This window comes from Microtus pennsylvanicus, chromosome 9 (genome assembly GCF_037038515.1).
Source record: "Microtus pennsylvanicus isolate mMicPen1 chromosome 9, mMicPen1.hap1, whole genome shotgun sequence".
NCBI lineage: Eukaryota > Metazoa > Chordata > Mammalia > Rodentia > Cricetidae > Microtus > Microtus pennsylvanicus.
In genome coordinates this window covers 28,586,548-28,608,989 of record NC_134587.1, presented here as the reverse complement: position 1 = coordinate 28,608,989, position 22,442 = coordinate 28,586,548, and the positions used below count along the sequence as shown (strand labels likewise).

Here is a 22,442-nt window from a genome sequence, read left to right as displayed (position 1 = left end):
GTGAAAAATCAAAGTTTTATCCGGACCATAATTCTGGCCTTAAGCTGCTGCCTCTCCTTCGTTTATTTTTGATAATGTACTTAATTGGTTCCATGTGGGCCATGAAATTTACCCTGAGATGATTATTTCGACCAGTGGGCTCCTCGGGCACAGCCATCTGCGAGAGCGAGCTGTTGGCTCCAGCAGATGCACTGTTTAAATGCCTGCAGCTTTCAGCGAGGCCAGGTACCGTTTCAAATGTTTAAAATGCTTAGGATCTGTTTAGAGAAGGCAGAGATCTAAATCACAAGGCGAGCAAAGGATTCTGGGTAAGAGGTCATTGAAAGCACAAGAACCAAAGGACGGGGAACCAGAAGACCGCCCTGGCGAGGGGGGGAGGGGCTGACATGGCTTGTCGACCTCTGTCAACGCCTGGTGTCCTGAGCACCTCCAGAGCCTGATTCTCAGGTGACTTCCCAGCCTGAGCCTAGGTAGGGCAGTTTTGGTAGGGCAGCCTAGGTAGGTAGCCCTGAGTAGGGCAGAGAACAAGTTGCCCTTGGAGGAAGGCAGGAAGCACAGCATCTGCACGGAGAGAGGATGGGAAAGGTCAGAGAGCTCTGCTGGGGTTGTGTGAGCCACACCTCCTCTCCAAAGGGTACCCGCCCATGGCCACCTGTCACACCAGTAGCCACTCATCGGCAAGCCTTCCATTCCCAATTCTGTCACGTCAGAGGAGGTTGATAAATGGTCCCAAGTGGTCTGTGAGCGGACAAGGTGGACCCGCCACATGTGTCTGATCCCCAGGAAAAGCCACTTTGTTGGCAGGAAAGAACCAGTTCCTGCAAGTTTTCCTTTGTCTCTATATGCATACGGTGGTACCTGGGCATGCACACACACACACACACTACATACATACGTCCACACACATACACGAATGCATACATGAATGCATAGATATAAAAAGTAATATAGATATAAAATAGTAATATAAATATAACCATACAGTATGTAGGTTTTTTTGACTGGGTTTTTTTTCTCACTGACAGTCATCCCAAGGGAATTTATTAAACTTGTTGAAAATACTAACAATCTGTTCCTTTTCGTTGGTGCCTGCTATTTCATAGTATAGATGTGCCACCGTTTGTTTAACCCATTCTCTTATTGATAGACATTTGAGATCCATACAGATTGGGTCACTGTAGGCTGAATGTCCTATCTCTGCAGTGCATGAGACTAGAGATATTTCAGGTGTTAAAAGGTTTTTGGATTTTGGAGTATCTGTCTGTATGTAGTGCAACATCTTGGGATGAGCCCAGAGTCCCAAGGCCACATTTATTAGTTTCATATACACCTTGTAAATAGCCCGGAAGATGTTTGCACAAGAGCTGGAGGGAATTCTTTATAGTCCTTTCAACGCTGTGACTGGTCACATGAGGTCAGGTGTGCAATTTGGAGAGCTGCTCCAACATTTCAGATTTGGGAGCATTTTAGATTTCCTATTTCAAGATCAGGAGTAGGCAGCCTGTTTAAATGAAACCGACTGGGTGCAGAGTGTTGTGTGTGAATACAAGTGTTCACGTCTCAGGAGTAAATTTCCTGCTGTAAAATGCTGAGTCATCAGATACTTCGTTTTAATTTTTTTCTCCACCTCCAAGAGATCTCGAGAACCCTTTTAAAAATTAATATATTTAACTTTACAGGATTCTTTGCTCTGTTTGACTGAATTTTTTTTAATCTCTTGGTTTTTGCAGCCACTCCATATCCTGGTGGATTTAAATGCTTCACCTGTGAGAAGGCAGCAGACAATTATGAATGCAACCGCTGGGCTCCTGATATCTACTGTCCTCGAGGTAAAGTCTCAGTAGACAGATTGGGTCCCCAGAGCACTTGAGAGCGAGTGGCCCTGAAGACCAGGTACATGCTTGGAATTGCAACTGCTCCTCTTGTCTGAGGTTATCGGCAGATCTTTAGGGCAGATGCATAATTCATCCTCCAAGACTCTCAGATACACAGGGACCCATACGATCGTTCCCTTTCTCACGAAACATAGTTGGAGCTCTACGGGAGGTAGCTGAGACGTCTCCACCCTGGGGCCAGCCAAGTGTGGAACAGTAGAGAATGGGCAGCTTGTTTGCCACTCTTTGAAGCCTTCATCCTTAGTCGCTTCTTTCATGTAAAGGATGAATCGATGCTCATGTAAAGATTTCATTTATTGCCTGTCTTGCCACGGTCTTACAGTTTGAGACTGTGAAAGCTGACATTCTAAATGCCATCACCACATAAATAAAAAAACCTTGACCCTTTTCAACTGCTAAGTTCTCTTTCAAGGACGAGATGGACCGCACTTGAAGCTTGAAATTTTGACCAAAGTGCTCATTGGGAAAAGAAGACACATCCTATTTATATCTCTCTTCCTAGCGAGTGAAAATGATGTTTCTATCCGGCTGTGAGGTCATGGCTAATTGACTGTTTTATTTTGTAGGAAGGTCGACTGGTTGAGTGGGGGTGGGATGTGTGGACTATGGGCTATTCCATTGACAGTTGTCATGGCAGTGAATGCTTTCCACTGTAGATTTAATTCAGATATGTTAGAATGACGAATAAAATAAATGCATTCATTATTTTTCAACATAAGGCAAGACTTCTCATGTCCGGTGCAAAGAATGCCCCTTTGCTGGTCATGGTAGGCTGGCATTGCGAGAGCTAGGGCAATTCTAACAGAGACAAGCAGTTCACACTCTTTAACCTTGATCTTTCTCCTGGGACTTTCTTGAAGGAGAACCTGCTGAAAATGTGTGCTCAGCCTGTGGCTCTCAACCTACAGCATGACCACTGCCCATGCTGTGGCTTATCACAGCACAGGGGGATGCTACCATAGCCTACTCTGTGACTCATCTGCCTGGCAGATTCATCAGGCCTGAAATGTGCCCAAGAACTTGCCTTTCCAAAGTGTCCCCATGTGAGCAGACGCAGCCATATTCAGACCCACAGTGAAAGAACCCCGGAGTAGGGAGACTCGGGATAACACGACCCCCCAGGAACTCACAAGAGACCATCCTTGCTGCAATCACACGAGGTTTATTGACAGGACAGGACCCAGTGCACTGGGGCTGAAACTCATTTCCCACGCAGGGGTAGAGTTCTACCTCAAGTAGCTGGGAGAAGGGGTATTTAAGGAAAGAAACCATAACCCAATAACCCAAAGGCGGTAGGGAGGGCGTCATTGGAAAATTCCGAAAATACTAGTGATAATCACAAGGGGGTAACTCCCTGTTTCTGAAGATTATTCTCAAGATTATAATCTAACTTTATGGTCAGCTAGTTCCTGAAACAGAGTCACTGAACCGGCTAACCTAGATTTTCGGTTCTTCCTCTTCTTGCTATACCTTTCTGACTTCACCTCTCCAAGGTTCCACCTCTTAATGCCGATGAATCGGTTACAGGGGAGGAACTTTGGAGGACATGTTCAGCCAGGAGCAGCACGTGTCTGCTTAGGACGGACTCAGCAGAGCTTACAGGGCACAGGAAGGCATGTAAACTAGTATCTGTAGACTTTAGCAGACAAATCCCTCCCTGTCGCAGAGGACGAAACACAGGTGACCAGAAGCACCACACTGGAGTGAGTCCCCAGGAGGAGAGAAAGCCCTGTCTTGATGCTTTCTTTCAGATCAGAATCTCCCTCTTCAAACTCCAGATAACTGGAAGAGCTGAGAGGTCTTTACAGAGGCTATCCCTTCCCCATTTTCCGGAAGCTCCCTTTTTATCTTGCTGTTCTGTAACTGCTTGGGGACAAATACAGTTGCGCTCTGAATCCGTGACATAAAGGAGCCAGGCCAGGCCCCTGGGACAATTACGCAGTGAAAGATAGGAATCTAGTTTCTTCTTTCTAGGAGCAGACAGTTTACCCTGGGAGATAAGATCTGACCGGATCAGGTATTAGGCACAGCAGGTGAAAGTTAAGTGCCCAGTGAGCCTGGCCTTAAATGCTGTGGGAGCTGAGGGCAGAGAAGAGCAGCTGGGACTGAGGCGACAGTCGCTCCTCACACTGGGAAGTTGTACAATTCTCTAGCTAGGGAAAGGACTTAGAATATTTTAGGAGACTTTCGGAAGTCACGCAGGGCAGTGGTGTGGACACTGGGCCATCCATATGTGCCCGACAGATGGGGAGGACCTGGCCTAAGAGTAGGCATGTGTGTATATCAAAGACTAATTAATAGACACCAGCAACTGCAGCAGCGCCCTTTTGAGTATTTTTGAGCCGCAGGTGAGGGGCGGGAACTCAACGCCCGAGCCTGAGAAGAGGTGCAAGTACAAAATTTTTGTGTTTCTAAGTCTAGGTTATGTGAATTTCTATCAGTAAAACTAATAACCATGTTATGGAAATGTGGTTTCCTCCATCTTCCTGCATTTGTGCTGTTACCATTAGCCTAAAGTGACCAGAGGTGACCAGCAGGCTTAGTGAGGGCTGCTGAGAGGTTGCTAGGAAAGACACAATGCTTCCTGTGGCATCTCTGGGCCGTTGCGTGCTTATTTTGTGACATGCTTAGCTAGGTTTTAGTCATCCCAAGGTTGAAGGTGAAAATCCTGATTCCGGAGGAGCATTTGATCTTGTCTGTGTAGAATAAGGCCACACACCCAGTTGCTTGGGGAGTGACTAAATCTGAAGCTTTCAGAAACTGGACTCTCGAACCGTGGGTCTAGCTTGTCACAGTATCCATCTGAGACGCATGGAGTTGACACACTTGACCGTGCCTTTGTACTGGTCCAGCGTGTCTCGAAGAAGCCTGGCAGTGACTAGACTCTTCCCAGGAACAATGACAGCTTAGCTAGCTGCATGCCTACCTGCCGCAGGTTCACTGGAGCTTTTTTTCTGAGTGAGAGAAAGTAAGAGTTTCCTCCCCTCTCATTTGCAGATTCATGGTAATTTCTGCTCCAGAGAGAGCCTCTGAGATGCCCTCCTGATGGGGGAGTGTCATATATCAATCTGTTGATTTCATTGGCTCTAAGCAATAAAGAAACTGCCTCGGCCCATTTCATTGGTTAGAAGATAGGTGGGAGGAGTAGACAGAACAGAATGCCGGGAGGAAGAGGAAGTGAGGTCAGACTCCACAGCTCTCCTCTCGGGAGCAGACGTCCGCCATGCTCCCGGCTCCTGGGCAGACACACACAATGAAGCTCTGAAGCTCCGACCCAGGATGGACTTAGGCTAGAATCTTCCCGGTAAGCGCACCTAGGGGCGCTACACAGATGATTAGAAATGGGCTAAATTAATATGTGAGAATTAGCCTAGAAGAGGCTAGATAGGAATGGGCCAGAGCAGTGTTTAAATGAATACAGTGTCTGTGTAATTATTTCGGGGCATAAGCTAGCCGGGCAGGTGGCTTGGGTTTGGGGGACGCAATCCCGCCGCCGTCCATATTACTACACCCTCCATTCCCGACTCCCGCTACCGCATCTTCTGCTACCCCCGTAATTTCATCTCACTCCTTTCATACCTGGCTGCTCTTTCTTGATTTTTGTAAACAAAAAGGATATTGAGACCTATTATATGAGAGACCAATTGAAGGAACAGTGGATAGAAAATAGGCTGTGAGATTCGTGTGGTTCGATCACAGTCGTCTTTACCCATGCCATCTCTTTGTTGGGAGAGGAACTATATCAATGTTTATTAAGAGCGAAATGGCAATTCAGAGAACCTAGCCTGGGCATGTTTGGGCCCTTCATGAGGAAGTGTCGCTGCCTCCCCCAAGACAAAATCTGATAGAATAGCAGAAGAAAATGCTATGAAGGGAAATGTGTCCTCTGCTCCCAGCTTCTCAGCTGACCACTGTTTTCTTGTGAAATTGAATCAGTGAAGATGTCCTTTGGTGGCTCTTTCTGCATGGTAGTCTAGTGGGGACATTGGTACAGTGGGCAACAGAAATGAGATCCCAGCTTAAATGAAGAGAAGGCCATATTTCTAGGGAAGACTTCATATTTCCGTCACTTCTTTGACAGGCCAATCTTTGGGGCATCCTTTTTCTGATTTACTTAAAATAAGAGTGAGATTTTCTTCTTTATTTTAGGCAACTTTATATTTAGGATATCGTCCTCCAAGGCGTGTACCTTAATTTATATCAAGATATCTCTAGATCGCGTGTTAACTCGAGGCTTTGAAACTTCCCAGGGTAGGAAAACCAGGATCTTACTCAGTGTGTGCTCTAGGGATCTTTCCCTTTCTGGAGACTTCATTTCTGCATCTACATAGGTATCTCATCCAGCACCTCAGGCTGCTAAGGAATGAGATGATTTTTAGATACTCCCTCTTCTCATATTACTGCCATGATAAATGAATGTCTTAAATGGCCAATTTTAAAGATATCTTGAATGTTAAAATACAGACATAGGAAAAATCCTAAGTGAACACCTCATTATCTTTACCAAATTGAGGTTTTGAATGTCTACCACCTATGTGAAGCCGTGAAACCCTACAGATCCCTGCATCATTACATCCCACCTCCGAAAGGGCCACTAAATTCTGTGTAAATGCAACTCTATGGGACGTAATCCTTGCTTTCACACAGTAGTAAGTGCAGAGTTAGGAGTCTGTGAGCTGCAAAGTTAGTCTTTCTCACAGGTGTTTAGATCATTATGGGAAAACATGAAAAATTGATCTATTCTGCTATGGTGGGCATTTGGACTGTGCCCAGTTTTGAAGTGCATTAATATTCTTCTCTGTCATTTGGTACCTGCACATATGATTTCCTGACAGATCTATTCGGGAAGTATGGTTGAAGGGCATGGGCAGGCAAACATTGGCTTTACCAAATACTGACTAATGATTGTTTATGTTTTTTTTTAAAGTTCCTGAACTCTCACCATCTGCGTACACAAACATTGGCTACACAATGCTGGCCAAACTTACTATTGACAGAAACAACAGAAGCTAGAACTCCATAGTATTGTTAAATATTAAGTATGAATAGCTGCCAACTTTGACTTCCAGTCTGAGCCTGTCAGCCTCACTTTTTCTCCCCTGTTGCTCCACTAGCTCTGAACTGGGTTTGTGCATCTAAACCCCGGACTAAAACTCTGCCCTGTTGGCAGCGGGTTTTGCTTGGTTTCCCAGCCTCTGCCTTTGTGGGTTTCTGGATTAAGAGATGCCCAAGGAAAGAGCACCAAGTCAGGCCCAACCAAATGAGCTTTCCTCTTCTTTGCTTCCTTACTCTTCAGACCCTCTGATCTTTCATCAGACTTTTGTAGTTTTAGCTGCATCTTATCATTTTAAGTTTATTCTTTGTGTTGATACCAGAGTAACCACCTAAGCAAGTAAAATTCTTCAAATTTTTCTTTCATTATACACACACATACACATACATATATACATAGATATATATGTGTGTGTGTAAACATTATATATAATATGTGATATAATTAGATAGTAGATATATATAATTCAATATTAGCTATTTCATCCAGATATTTTAACCCAAAAGTTCTGACATCTTAAGTAAGATTATTAGTAGTAGTAGCATCATCATTATCATCATCATCGTCGTCATCATCATCATCAGTAGCAGCAGCAGCAGCAACATTATATTAAGAGTATCAAACCTACTCCAATTCACAATGGTTTTGTCCAGATATTTTCTGTTTGGTGGCTTCAGGTGGCGCTATGGTTACGAGCGTGACGTGTACTCCATTGAATTGGGTGTTTGAACAGTTGGTTCCCAGCTAGCGGTGCTGTTTTGGTAAGTTCTGGAGTATTTAGGAAGTGAGGTAGCTGCTGGTGCTGGGCTAATGGATTAGAGTGGACCCTGGTTCTGGTCTGGCCTCTTGCATCCTGATTCGCTGAGATGTGAGCAGTCTTAGCCACGCACTCCCACTGCCATGAACTCTTCCTGACCTTCCCTGCATGATAGAACAAGCTCTCTCAAACCATGAGCCAAAATAAATTCTTCCCAGATTCTTACACTGAGTATACTGTCACAGTATGAGAAAAGTGTCAGATGGGCGGCATCTGCTTCATGCTTTTGCCATCTTCCCTTTATTTTAGTCACTGTCTGCTTCAGTGTTAGTTCTCGCTACTGCTTATGAACCTTCCAGGACACCATGTGCGCCCTTGCCCAATAACAGCACAGTGATTGCTGAGCTTCAGTGATTGAAGGGAGAGCATCCTCATGGTATGTGTCAGCCATCATTAGGAAGTGTAGACCATAGCTTGGTGATGTACACCTGTAGCCCAGCACTTGAGAGGCAGAAGAAGGAAACAGGGGCTTCAAGGGCAGCCTGGGCTACATAGATCTGTCTCAAATAAAATATACCAATAAAAAAGTGTAGTTGATGTTTTTGAGAAAGCAGGGAAGGGATAGTCTGATGGTTTGCCTGAGAGGCACAGGAGGAAGGCAACTAGTATCTGCTTGGGCTGATGAGTGCCTGTTTACTGTTAAGTTCTGTCTGGGGGAAGAAAACCCATAGTTTCAGGTAATCCCTCCAGATCCTTTGATAGGAGCAGGACAGCCAAGAAGATAACCTGATGCTTGGAAGCCAGCGGCTGTATGGTTTCTGTAAGGGCGAGCAGACCATCCCTTCATAGGTCACGTTTCTATCACTGGGAGAGTCCTTCTGTTACTGATTTTGAATTACAGTGGGCTACGTACATGGGAGAGCAAAACAGTGTAAGCTCAGTGTAAACGGAACGTGCTCTGGAAGCAGAGCCTTCACTGAGAAGTGACCCTTTCCAGAATCTCAGAAGCCTCTCTTGTTCTGTCTCCATCCTTTCCCACAACCAAGGCGTCAGTGTTGCTGGAGGAGGCATGCCTCACCACCCCCAAATAGAAATTCTTACCCCTAGCCCTAGGGATGTGACTGCTTGGAGATAGAGTCTTAAAGCAGTGATTAAGATTACAGAAGGTAGTCAGGTAAATGCTGATCCCGTATGACTGGTGTCCTTGTGAGAGGAAACTGGAATTCACACAGGCACTGGGGAAAGATGATGTAAAGATGTAGGGGTGGGGTGGGTAGAAGCCGTCTATGAGCCAAGGAGCACAGCCTCAGAAAAAAGCTCGACTATAAACTTTTAGCATCCAAAACTTAAGGAAAACTTTGGTGGAAGTCCATTTCTTTGGTAGCTTTTATAGTAGTCTTAAAAAAAATAATATAGCACCATCCTGATTTCGAATAATATAGATCAGCTTTGCCTTGCATAAGCTTCTTATTTTTCTGATTTCTTTTTCTCAGTGTTATGTGAAGTATACTTATCTTATTAAAAATACATCCCAGTCAATCTTACTGTTGTATGAATAGACACTAGATGCTGTAATTTATTTATTCTGACACCAGTGGGCCTTTTTGTAGTCTCCAGTTGTTATTTGTACAAATAGCTCTCTATGACTATGCTAGAACTTTCATTTCCTTTTAGCATTGTGTGTGTGTGTGTGTGTGTGTGTGTGTGTGTGTGTGTGTGTGTGTGACTTATGTTGACAGAGTTTGCATGGATACACTCTTAGTAGATCTTAGCAAATACTTTCCCCAAGTGGTTACACTGTACAGAATTACAGTTCTCATAGAAATGCTGAATAAACTAGATGAGATCATTCAAAGTACAGGCATGGTAGAGATTTTTCAAATATCACAGATTTAAATTTAAGTGTTTGAATTTGATTAAGCTTTAAGAAGAAGAGCTTGGCTGTACATGGCCTTCCCATATCTATATCTGTCTTCATAGTATATTAAGCATGTGGTGAGTTGTGCAAGGATATGACACATGTTGTAGGAATGTAGACACCAACAAGAATGAACCCTATTCTTTATAATCCAGAACAGTAGCTAGATCTCAGCCAGGATCCTGCCCACCACAGGATTGGTTATGGAGTTCTTCATAGCCATCGGGCCTGAAAAGGTCATATGGATGGCTAAGCATCTTATCGTGCACGAAGCAAAGCATTCTCCTGTGTATAATTGCGTAGCCTGTGATACCAGGAATGCTGATGCTTTCATTCTGGAGAGATGACATTAATGCCCTTTTCTGCTTCCCTTATGAAGTACAAATAAAATCCTGACCATTATATAGGAACCAGAAAGAAAAAGAGAACTCTGAAAGGTGGAGAAAGAGAAAATTGCAAAGTAGCTATGGCCTCCAGGACCTGAAGGCCAGTAGTGCTGTAATGACTTCTAGGTTTTCTTTCCAGATTTGGAGCTGAAGAATAAACCCAAAGTATCACTGACACAGGCACAATAAACCCTAGCAAAGTCGTCCCTTTGCCAGTCAACAGCCCGGGAAGGAGGCAGCCTAGAAAGACAGGAAAGTTCTGTATAAGAGCCATTACTCTCAGCAAACACCACAGACAACACTGTAACTACACCTTTTGAGCAGAAGGGAACAGAGAGTCCACCCTTCAGTTCATGGCAGGCTATACTGTAATGTGAGATGCCTTTCTGTATATGTGTTGCTTTTATTGTTTGATGAATAAAGCTGTTTTGTCCAATGGCTCAGCAGAGGAAAGCCAGGCAGGAAAGCCAGAGATATAGAGAGAGAATAGGCAAAGTCAAAGAGATGCCATATAGCTACCAAGGGAGAAAGATGTCAGAACATTACTAATAGGCTACAGCCTCATGGGGATTCATAGATTAATAGAAATGTGTTAATTTAAGATGTAAGAGCTAACTAGGAATGCACCTGAGCTGTTGGCTAAACAGTATTGTAATTAATATAGTTTTATGTCATTATTTGGGTATGGGTGGCCAGGAAACAGAAGTGAAAGCGCAGTCTCTGATTACACAATGGTATCCAATATGGGGCTTGAACCCATGGCCCTGAGATTAAGAATCTCATTAATACATACCAACTAGAACTCATGCAATAGTACTGAGTTCTTTCATAGGATGGTTGCAGAGATGGACAAGTAATGGACTCTTCATTCTCTCTGGGCAATTATAAAGTATCCCCCTATTGCCAGCAGAAACCATGGTGGTAGACTTCAGGCTTCTGAGTCCACCAGCAAGGAGCTGCCTCCACCCCATCTGGGACACTTGTAAAAACCAGCTGGGTGGAGAGTCAGAACTTTGCCTCCCACCACCCATTGGCAATAAGCCCCACCCACTGGCAATAAGCCCCACCCCCTACTCTGCACAGCATTTATAAAGCCTGTGTGGGGAGCATTGATCGGCCCACCAATCTCAAGCCAGGTTTCATGATGCTACAGCATCACATAGAAATGTCCAGATTTCAGTTGAAAAGTCATCCCACATCCCAGGAAGGGCTCAAATTGAACGGAGAGCATAAAGGGCATCTGACACAACTAACTTTAAACCCAGGAAAGCTTTACCGTGGCTCGCAGTTTTGGAGGTTTGAATGTTACTTGGTTAGTTAGTTGTTAGTTGGTCCTGTTGATTTCAGGCCTTCAGCTAAGCTGCACATTGTCCTGGGAGCCGTGGTAGAACACGCAGCTCATTTTACAATGGTGGTGGTATGCGGGGATGACTGGAGAGATAGACATGCCTTAACGACCTAACTCTCACACAGTCCATTCACTTAAACCTTCCATGACCTCCTAATAACACAAGAGGCTGGTGAAAAAGTAGTTAACATGTGGACTTTGGAGGGACATTACAGATCCCAACTATTACAAATGATCACCAAGCTGAGGTAGAGATGAAGAATTACCTGATGAGGAATTTAAGTCAATGGCAATAAAAAAGATGCTTCAATCATTATAATTACCCTGAAAATACCAAAGAAATTGGGAAAATATGAGAGGAACCAAATGAAAATTTCTGATTGTTTAAAAAACCATGGCCGTGCTTGAAATAAAAATGTCCAGCGGGTACCCCAACAGAGTCACAGCAACAAATGAGAGAGCCAGTGATTTGAAAGCAGAACCATAGAACGTACTCAACCTGGAGACTGGAAGGGGAAGTGAGAACTGGATTTCAGGGATCCACAGAGCTTAACAGATGTGCTGGGAAGGAAAGAGTGATTCGCAATCTGTGGGTCACCACCCCTTTGGCCCATCAGAAAGCACAGAAATTTGCATTATGATTCATAAGAGTAGCAAAATTACAGTTATGAAGTAAAAACCGAAAAAAATAATTTTATGGCTGAGGGTCACCACAACACGAGGTCGCAGCGTTAGGAAGGTTGAGAAGCACTGGCCCAGGCATCTGCAATCTTGCCAGCTTTCTGCTGTCTCCAGCTCCTGTTCTTGCTTTCCTGTCTAAGAGACATCCATGCACCCAGCAGTTCACACCGTTTGATGTGAACATAGGAACAATTCCACACTGAATGACATCAGATTTGTAAGGGAGACCTAATTTTACTAGATTATTGCCAAGTGTTAATGAGATTGTTTTCAGGAATGACCGAGGTATCAGATACGGAGGCGGATGTACGGAAGTTCATCTGTATATTCATAACAATCCAGCCGATGTCTCCAGGTTCTTTAAGTAAGCATACATATTCATTACCTCAAAGGGAATTCAAATTTTACACACTTGTCAATTTCCTAGACTATTACTCAGGCCCAGACCAGGAAGCGATAAAGTCTTGCAGTAGGAAATGTATTATGCAGGCATTTCAGAGAATTTAGAGGCTCTTATTTGGAGGGAAATCTGAGCTGCTTCCAGCATTTCTGGTTCACATTTTTTGGGACGATAAAGGTGTCACATTCTAGGTGGTGCCTTCCAGAGATTGTCACATGGGAAGAGAATCGGGGGGAGGCATATTGTTGTTTGTTCTACACACATGTGAGGAGTGATGGGATACTGGCCGTGCCCAGGACATAGAAGGAGAAGACCAAAGGTGTGGAATGAGAAGGTTGGTGAGGTCACATGAGTGAGAAGAGGTTCAAGGACAAAGCAGGAGAGAGAGAGCATCTACAGTTGGGTTAAAACAAATGTCGGAAGAGAAAAGACCACAGATAAAGACGACCTGGAAGTCCTGTCTGAAGTCTAGGTGGGAAATCCCAGAGAGGCGATTCACAGTTGAATAGGGACTGCAAAGAGGTCGTGCACCTTAGGGTGCTCAGAGCAGTCTCTGCCTGGCCAGCAATGCAGATGTGAGCTGCTGAGTGCACAGTAAAAAACCGAGCAGCGGTGTGCAGGCAGGGGCCACCAGCCCTTTGATTTCTAATAGAATCTGTAAGGCTGTTGTTACAATTCTTTGCTTCCCCTTCATTTTCACGCACCCGAGGAATTGTTTCCTGGTATTGCTGTAAAAATTAGACATCTTTGTGTTAAACCCAAACTAGCAGAATCACAGAACAGGGCAGCTCGGAGAAAGTGTTTCCCTCTGACACAGACGTATGTAGTGGCTTAATTCAGATAACCCCTGGTATAGACTGTTGAAGCAGTTTCTTCTACTGGAAACTATATTGGTTAGTGAAAATGCTTTTAGCTATGAACTGGTTTTAAATTTCAAAAGGTGACTGAGGAGCGAGAGGGAGAGACAGAGACACGAACAGAGAGAGTTGTGAAAATTACACTTTGTGTTTTTCAGTTATGGATTGAGCTGTCTTTTCCATTTCTGACTTTACCATGAGTCGAAGAGTTTGGCTTCCCAACCTCTGGGAATTCTAGGCAGTTGCAGACTATGAGATTTTAGAGGCTGAACTAACCTGGTAGAAATTCAAATCCATCTTTTATCTTTTAGATAAAAGCCTTTGAAATCCTTTTAGTGTGAAGTTATCAGCAGACTTGATTCTCATATAACCTCATTACCAACCCCAGGGTTCTTCAGAATGCGGAGCGAGCCGCGCTCTGTGGCTAGGACTCAGTTTTGATGGCTGCTCCCGCTCAGTGATAAGCCGCCTGTGGTTCACCTGGTTCTGCTCGGGAAATTCCATCTGCGAGCCCCAACACACACCCTTGGAGATCCCAGATTACGGTTCCTAGTGAAGGTGCTCATAAAACGTGTACCGGTGAAACCACCTCAACTTTATTTGAGCACCTCCAACCCCATATTTAACTGCAGAACCTTTCTTTTTGCATTAATATTTCATGACTCACCTAGGGCTTTGCAAGCTAAGAAGTGGAGTGGATGCCTTTAAGAAACTGCTGCTTCAGAGTGAAGGTCTCTACCATGGGAGGCGATGGCGGGTGTTCTCAACCTGTCTTTGTCTCGTGGATTGTGCTTGACGGTGTTCCAGGAAAAATTCTTATCCGGCATTTTCAATGAACTTCATTCTCCTCTCAACACAGATAGACAAAATTTGGTTTGTTAGGTGTTAGGGTTTTGCATATTTTCCTGAAAAAAAAAATATTTGAATCAGTGCGGGGAACTGGAACCACGTGGCATTTGAAGGAATAAACCTCCTATTGATGAATTAATGAGGAAAAAGATGAAGAAAAAGCAGTTGGATCCAGTTTACCAATTGCTATCTTAAGGCTCATTTCGACCAAGCTCATTCATTACTTGAGGAACAAACCTAGTTTCCCACACTGAAGCTTGTAGTGATTTACTTCCTCCATCTGGGTGTGATGTTAACTGTACACATTTACATTTTTAGCTGCACAGCCTTTGGCAGCTGCTCAAGTTGCCGGCGTGAGGCAGAGCCAGGAGATAAGAACATTCTTGCTTTTATTGCTTTCTCCAACATTTGAAGTCGGGGTGGGAGTGGAAAAGGTATACATACCCATCATGGCCATAAATGTCCATCATCTGATGGCAAAGACTAAAGCCGTCCTCTTCGGAAGATGGGGTAAATCTCTCAGGCTTCTGGTCTTCATTTGTTAAAGCCTTCGGATGAGCAAACCTGCCCCCTCTACATCCAATAGCCAATCACCTCCACCTTTAATTAGAGGCCAGGGCTTGGGGGAATTTGCCAGGTGTAATACTTTCAACTGTTCACCCCCAGATGACCTCACTTACCCTAATCCCCAAGAACTCCACAGGACCCTGAGCTATCTGGAGACTGCCTGGTCTGACTGACTCCAGGAAACAGAATTCCAGGCAGGGTGCATTGTGGGGACAGCACCCCAGTCAGGGAAAAGACATCCACAGCAATGTCACCCAGGGCAAGGAGTTGCCATTGGTCAGATTCAGAGGTGATTCTGGGTCCTGTGAGTTGAGCATGCCTAGGGAGACATTTAAACCTCGACTTTCCATGATTTCCGAGATGTGTCAGTGTGGTCTAGATATGAGCTCATTCCCGGGACCTAATATCTTATGCCTTCTTCATTGAACACTAGCTCTTTGATAAAAAGCTGCCAAAATCATGACAGAATCTGATGGGGGAAATTTTTATTGCCTAATAAATAATTCCACAGACCATAATTCCATATTAGCAACTAAATACCCCAAATGTATAAAGCATGTGGAGTGAGAGCCAAGATACGGATGAAAAACGGCGAAGTGACACTTCTTGAGAATTATTCATCTCTTGTAATATGAAGGGGGGACTGGAGCACTCTCCTGCAGCCAGGCTCGTGGGGCTGCGTGCTGCCGGCAGGCCATAAATAATGACATGGAGCGGTGACGCTTTTTCTTTAGTTCTCTATGAAACCCTGGAAGAAACCTCAAACTTTCTTCCCGGGATGAAGAAGGGCTGTAGATGGCCACAGTGGCCCTCATCTGCCCTAGGGGCGTGGAGATCAGAGGACAGGAAATAGAAGTTCCCAGATTCGGAGACCTGTAGGGTTGGTCCGTTCCTGAACATTCTCCATCTGGCTGTTCTGGTGGCCAGGTTCGTTCTTTTGTGGAAAGTCATTTTTGCCAACAAAATGAATCCGTTTCTAATTCTTCTGATGTTAGATGGGAACACTTCACTGCCGGGCTCCAGCCTCAGTTCAGGTTCAGGTCCTGAGATGGGCACAAGGAAAAATTGTGACTGCCAGGTGGATTGCACTCAAGTGGCCCGAGTAGCTTGGGCCATCTTTATTTATACTTAAATAGAGTTTTTCTTACCACGATTACATGAACAGTTTTATTATGGGCTCCTATTTTTGACTTTTAAGAAATATATCATATTTTAAGTAATACAACATAATCATTATGAAAGGCCCCATTGTTCCCCTTTATGTTTTCCCAAATAGACTTTCCTACCCCCTACAAAGTCGTATTCTAGAGTTCAGCATTTTTGCAGGCTTAACTAGATATCGAGCCGAACACATCCTGATCTCGCAGCACTTACGTCAGCTGGCAGCTACTTGCGGTTAAAAAGGAATAGATACGGGTACAATGCTTTAAGGACAACAATATTCAAACCCAGACAGTTTTTTTCATGTCGGCAACAGTTCCCTTTTCTACAAGAGGGTCCCCATGTCTCAATCTCTCTGTAAAAGGTAGCCTTTGATAAGGCACTCATATGTACCCAACTGTCTCTATTGAGTCAGAAAAGTCCCCAGGATTAGGAGCTATAGTTAGTAATTCCAAGATAAGAGATTCGAGAAGCATTAACCCCTGCTGAATCTTAGGGGAAAATACTTAAGAGAGAACAGAATTTCCAGGGGGAAATTACAGCTGTTGCAGGTGTGACTGACAAAAGAGAAGTAAAAACTGCCCAAAGAATCAACAATACAACGATCGAGAAAAGAACCTGCAAGCTGCACGAATTTTGCAAATTCCTATGCTGTCCCGTGAACTACTGGTTCTTGCCAAGTCAGAGTCCCTTCCCTGGGTGCCTTGCCCAGAGGAAACCCATTGGACAGGTAGTCATATGCTAATCAGAGGCTAGGCTGCATGACTCCCAACACTCTACACACACACACACACACACACCGCTATAATCTTCCATCTTCCGAAAGCCTCTTGTTACCACCCTCCCCCAACTTTTCTCTTAGATCACTCCCTTTAAAAACCACTAAAGCTCTAACCACCTGTGAGCCGCCATCCTCTGAACCTCTCATCCCTAAAAATAAAAATAAGAGCAATGGTAAAATGTGTGGAAAGGCAGTTATGCTATCGTGTCTTGCTATGGGGGGACTGTGATGGACAGAGAGACCAGCGTTCTGCAGAAGGCCATCCTTCTGCCAGGGGGCCAGGGGGAAGTGGATCTTAGCATGGAGGCTGTGTCCACCCTGTGTGCTGTCATGTCTTACTAAAAATCACCTTGGGAGGAGAGCATGGCAGACACTCAGAGTCATCATCTGAGGAAGCAGAAGACAGTTCTTTTGATAATTTCCCGAAAGTGAAGATTCGTCTCATTATTGGGGTCCACGTTTAGGAAAATTCTTCATTGGCATTTGAGTCATTTGATGGGTGATGGGAGAGCTACTTCCTTTGAGATCTGCTTCCCTCCGCCATCCTCTGGTGCCTATATTTAGAGCATTTCATGAAAAGTGAATTTGAGGGGCGTCCAGGAAGACAGCCTGCTGTGTTCTTTTCCGTCAGATAGGACTCGCGTTTCCCATCTCAATGAAGGATTGTTTTCTCCTGACAGACACCAGATACTGCTACACTCAGCACACCATGGAAGTCACAGGAAACAGCATCTCTGTCACCAAGCGCTGTGTCCCACTGGAGGAGTGCTTATCCACGGGCTGTCGAGACTCAGAGAATGAAGGCTACAAGGTCTGGGGAAGCATTAATTACCGCTCCTTTACTGGATTCTCCCCCACCCATCCCTACATAGGTTGTGAAAATGTACTTGTTTTCCTGTTTGCTTTAGGAGAATACCAGCCTGTAGCCGGGCAAAGGACAAGCAGACGGGGCGTGTAAGACCATGTAAAGAGGATGGTGAGAGTAGCTTAGGCCTTTCCTTCCCTTAGAAGAGTCCTGAAAGGAGAGGTCAGGGACCACTCAAACGCATCTTGGTAGCACATGGCAGATACTCCATCTTCTGCCTGAGGCAGCAGGAGGCAGTATAGTTTGATAACTTTCTCTAGAGCGAGGGTGCATGTCATTCTTGGGGTCCCAGTTTAGGGCAGCGCTCCATTGGCTCCTGAATCATTCCACAGATGATAAGAAAGCCACTCCTTTAAACACTAGCTGGTGCCTGTGGGAAGTGAGTGTTGGGCTGTCTAGGACGGAGACTAAAAAGAAGCCAGCTTTGCTTGCTTCTCCCTGGAATCCTGCATGTTCTTGCAGTGTGCCAGCGCTGACTCTGTGGTCTTCATCTTGCACACTTGGGCCTTGACTTGACATCTGCCCACCTGTCAGGCCACCTCCCTGGGGTTCAGGGAAACTCCCTTTCTCTGTACCCTGGAACAGCCTTGCCATCCGGAGCTGCTTTCATTCATTAGAAGCAGAAACAATTTTTAAGCTGCTTCTCAGATTCACTAAGAATTAAAACACCACCTGCCTTCTTGTTACTAATTTGAAGAAAGGTCAAGTCAAGGTCATTACCTGACCCCTCCAGCAAGCCATGCGTGGCTCTCAGGCATTATTGTGATCTTTTTTTCTCCCAAGAAGAGCACTGTGAACCTGAAGATGTGTCAGTTGCTTGTGTTACACAGCTAGTAAGAGAAAGACGGGCTGAAATTTAAACTTGCCCCTAACCTCTGTTCTCTCTTCTCAGCTATTTTGGGGACTCATGTTGGTTGTGGCCAAAGGTTTACCTCTCTCCTGACTAGTAGTAGCTTTAGGATAATAACCACCTTATGAATCTGACTCATCTGGGATCTTGTTAAAATTCAGATTTTAGTCCTTCAGTTCTGGGTATACTGCACGTCTGACAAGCCCCCAGTTGGTGCTGTTGAGGCTGCTGGTCAACACAGTGGGGAGCCCTGGCCCCAAATAACTTTTGCCAGTGAATCCTTGGGTTTGCTTCTTCGATAGGCATCAAGGGTAAAGCGATGTAAAGCAAGAGTAATTGAATAAATAAAACCCTTCAGCTTGTTCTCCACTCAAGAGAATGGAGTTGACTATACCCATAGAATTAGTGAGGGTAAACATTCAGGTTCACAGGACCCTAGTCATTGCCATTTTATCCTCACTGTGACAATCTCAAAGAGGAAGTTTTGCCCTCTTAACAGTTACTTTCTACTGCCAGGAAGAGCCTCTCTGAGGAAGGAAGGCAATTTTCATAATTCCCATTTTCAAGGACCGTGAAGCCTAACAGTTAGGGAAGGTGAGATGCCTGAAACAGAATGTAGGTTCCCTGAAATGTAGGCTGGAATTTTTCATGTGGAGTACTTGCTTCTAGATGGGATGCTATTCTTGCCCTTCCTGAATGTCAGGCACTGTTCCTTTTGTAGAACAGACTTCTCATTTGCCAGGAGGCAGACTGTTCCTTCTGATGCCCCGCCTCCTTCTGAGACAGGCTGGCTTCAGCTCACCCTTCCTTTCCTTGCATTCTTTCTTTCAGATCTGCACCTCTTGCTGTGAAGGAAATATCTGTAATCTGCCGCTCCCTCGCAATGAGACTGATGCCACGTTTGCCACAACGTCACCTATAAATCAGACAAATGGGCACCCACGCTGCGTGTCAGTGATCGTGTCCTGCTTGTGGGTGTGGCTCGGACTCACCTTATAGCAGCCCTCTCCACCAAACATAGCTCTGTGGGTGTCCCTGTGGCCCGCAGTCATGCATGAGTCATCCGCCTGGCAGTAGCGACAGAATGCGACCACAGCGCCCCGGACATCATCACTGCCAGGCATTCGCATTGCCATAAAGAACAAGCGTTGCTTCAATGCTGTCATTTCCAGCCTAACCAAGACCCCATCTAAGTCAGCCTGTCCCCATACAGACCCTGATTTCTATACCCCAAATCTGCGGTTTTGCTCCAAGAAAGAGTTCTGCATTCATGGATGTCTGGGTTCTTGATCCCGAAGCCATGCGTGAGCTGCGGGAGAAAGAGCAATGGATACAGGTGCTGTAAAATTTCAGGAAAAGGAAAGAACCCCTAGCTTAATTCAAATCACAGCTTCGCCTGTGGCTTTAGAATTTTAAAACTTTAAATCCAAAAATAAACGGAATAATTTCTTTGAGATTCTGATGGAGTCTCTAAAAGAGCAGCAAGGACTTTGCTCAGTTTCATTCCCCCAGCCTTCTTATCTTAGCGTAGGGAAACACGCTCCTGCTGCTCTTTGTAAGGGACAAAGAAAGGCAATTAAAGTTTGTTGTATTTGTAGAGGTGACGAGAGAAAGATTTCATGATGAAATGAGCGCCCACAAGAGGAAGTTTATCCCTTCTTGTAACTGGAGGAGAGCTTGGCTCTGCCCTGAGAACTAATTCTGCTTCCCGAGTTCCTGGATCCCAGCTGGGCCAGGAGCATCTACAAATTCGCGAAGTGCGGTGGGGTTGTCTTCTCCACTTGTTGCATTTACTCCGATATAGCTAATCTAGTCAGAGAGAGCATGTCAGAGTAAAAGAAAGCTGTGTGGAGGTGAGTCCTAGTTCATTGCGAAGGCCCAGAAACGGCTCAGCAGAATTCTCTCACTGTCCATAGTATTGGCTACCAAAGAGCCCTGTCCTTCCCAAACCAAGTGACTTTAGGGAGAAAGTGCTGAATTAAATTATTGGTAGGTCAATAAGGTAAGAACACTGCTGTGCTGGGATGAGAGGAAGATGGATCATAAATGGCGTAGTATTTGCTTCTCTCAGGTGCTGCCTTTGGAGTAGAAAAGGTTTTCGTCATCCTTCATGTATTTTTTTTTTAAACCTAAAAACTGCATTGTTTTCTTTTGCCATGTAAATTCTTTAAATGACATTTATTTTTGTATGGTATAAACTAGAAACTAAACTATATTTCAAAAAATGCTTTTTTTTTCCTGAACAAAATACGAAATTAGAATGCTTGTTTTCAACAATGGTAGAGCTTATCATTCATTTATGGAGAGTTATCAATGAGCCTTGCACCGATGCTAAAAAAAAAATGTTCATTTTCTGTGAGCATGAGTTGTATGTTCGCCTCAAGGGTTTTACTCGTGGTTTCCTCAGAAGCGTTGTCCTGGAAATATTTGCGTGGAGACTATCATTGGTCCAAGTATCTCTGCAGGGCTGTGGGTTATGTTAGCATGGAACTTGGCGGAGCAAAGCCCTGATGAGGAGGACCGTGCTGTTAAGATACATGTGCCCTGCACAGGGAACTTTAGCTCATAAAATGAGACCCCCTCAGGGACCAAATATGAACTAACTCTGATACAAGTGATTGGAGTTGTATCACACAGCCTTAATTCAGAGTGTGGCAGGCTTATCAATTTCTTGCTTATAACTGGGGATGGGAGAGTCAGGAGAGAAAGGCACTTTGCTAAGCACTTTACGTAGTTAGGCCATAAACGCCCCAGCAACTCTGAAAGGTACAGCACATATCTCTGCTTTACAGATGAAGGTCCTGAGACTCAGAGATGTTTGATAAATGAAGCTTTTTCCTCCAGATTTAGTGTCTGCGGGATATGACAGGTTTGAACAGAAAAGGATGTGGAATTTCTCTGCTAGGAAAACTTACAGGTCTGACTTCGTGGGAATTGGCCCATCTTATCGTGTAGAACACATCCTGCTATCCAGGATGACATTTGCATGTGTCCCCAGTCGAAACTTTTTCTTTGGGGAGTAAAGTTATAGCTTCTTGATTTATCCCTCTGGTCAAAAGAGGAGATAGTTGACCTTGCATCTAAAGATGCTTTAAGACAATGGGAATTTGATGTTGTATATAACTATAAGTACCATTTTTTTTATGTGTGTGTGCATGGTCACACTCCACCGATATTTTCCAAGTGCTGCATGCAGTCTGAACGGGAGACAAGGAACTGAGCACATTAGAGCCTGCCTGGCTGGTTTACAGGGATAAGGTTCTCAAAGGTCCAGATTGCCCACCGCCTGGGAATTAATTGCAGCCACTGTACACATGCGCGGCACACATCCCCAGTGCCTTTCAAAGTGGCTTTTGTTTAATTCTCTTGAAAGAATGTGATTTGTTCACCAGCCCTCGCCTCAGAAAGCCAAGGAGGAGCCATTCATGTAGACGGTCCAGGACAAGTTAGCCATCTGACTATTCTGTCACTTTAAACTGTCCATTCAACCTCACCATTGGTGATGGCTTGACATGCCAAGAGCCATGATGTGTATATTAACCTATATGCCACATATTTATTTTTAGACTCCCTTCAACATCCATGCCAATATGGGATTAATGCCTACATGTAAATATTGTACACTTTGTAAAATCAATGAATAAAGATTTTAAGTGTGTTTCATCAGGCTTCTTCCTGCTAGTGTGTATGTCAATCAATGGTTAATATACTGGCTTATATACAAGCCGTGGGCTTAGCACCACAGTGGGCCTCTTTCATGGGCTCACTTTCTAGAGATGTTATAGTCAAGAAGCACATACATAAAAGCAACTCTTTTGTGCCGAGTGATTCATACAGAGGTAACTGCTCAGAAAATCAGAACTTTTCAGACTGGTCTATAGTTCTCCTTGAACATTTCTTTGTTAAAACCCATGGACACCGTGTGTGTGTGTGTGTATGTGTGTGTGTGTGTGTGTGTGTGTGTGTGTGTGTTCATATGTGCCGTGTGTATGGAGGTGAGAGAACAACTTTAGGGAGTTGGTACTTTCCTGACATCGGCAGTCAGAGAACACATGTCAGGAGGTCTCGCCTCCC

The 22,442-nt window shown here is 44.6% G+C and overlaps 1 protein-coding gene across 3 annotated transcripts in view; it reads left to right on the top strand.

The window, feature by feature from the left end:
• Positions 1–22,031, top strand: part of Lypd6 (LY6/PLAUR domain containing 6) — a 116,564-nt gene extending 94,533 nt beyond the window's left edge. For all 3 annotated transcript variants that reach the window (XM_075985258.1, XM_075985259.1, XM_075985260.1), the window contains exons 3-5: positions 1,731–1,829; positions 17,334–17,464; positions 19,200–22,031. In XM_075985258.1, coding sequence (XP_075841373.1) covers positions 1,731–1,829; positions 17,334–17,464; positions 19,200–19,367 — 398 coding nt within the window. In that variant the 3' untranslated portion in view covers positions 19,368–22,031. The remainder of the gene's footprint in view (positions 1–1,730; positions 1,830–17,333; positions 17,465–19,199) is intronic.
• The last annotated feature ends 411 nt before the right edge of the window (positions 22,032–22,442 follow it).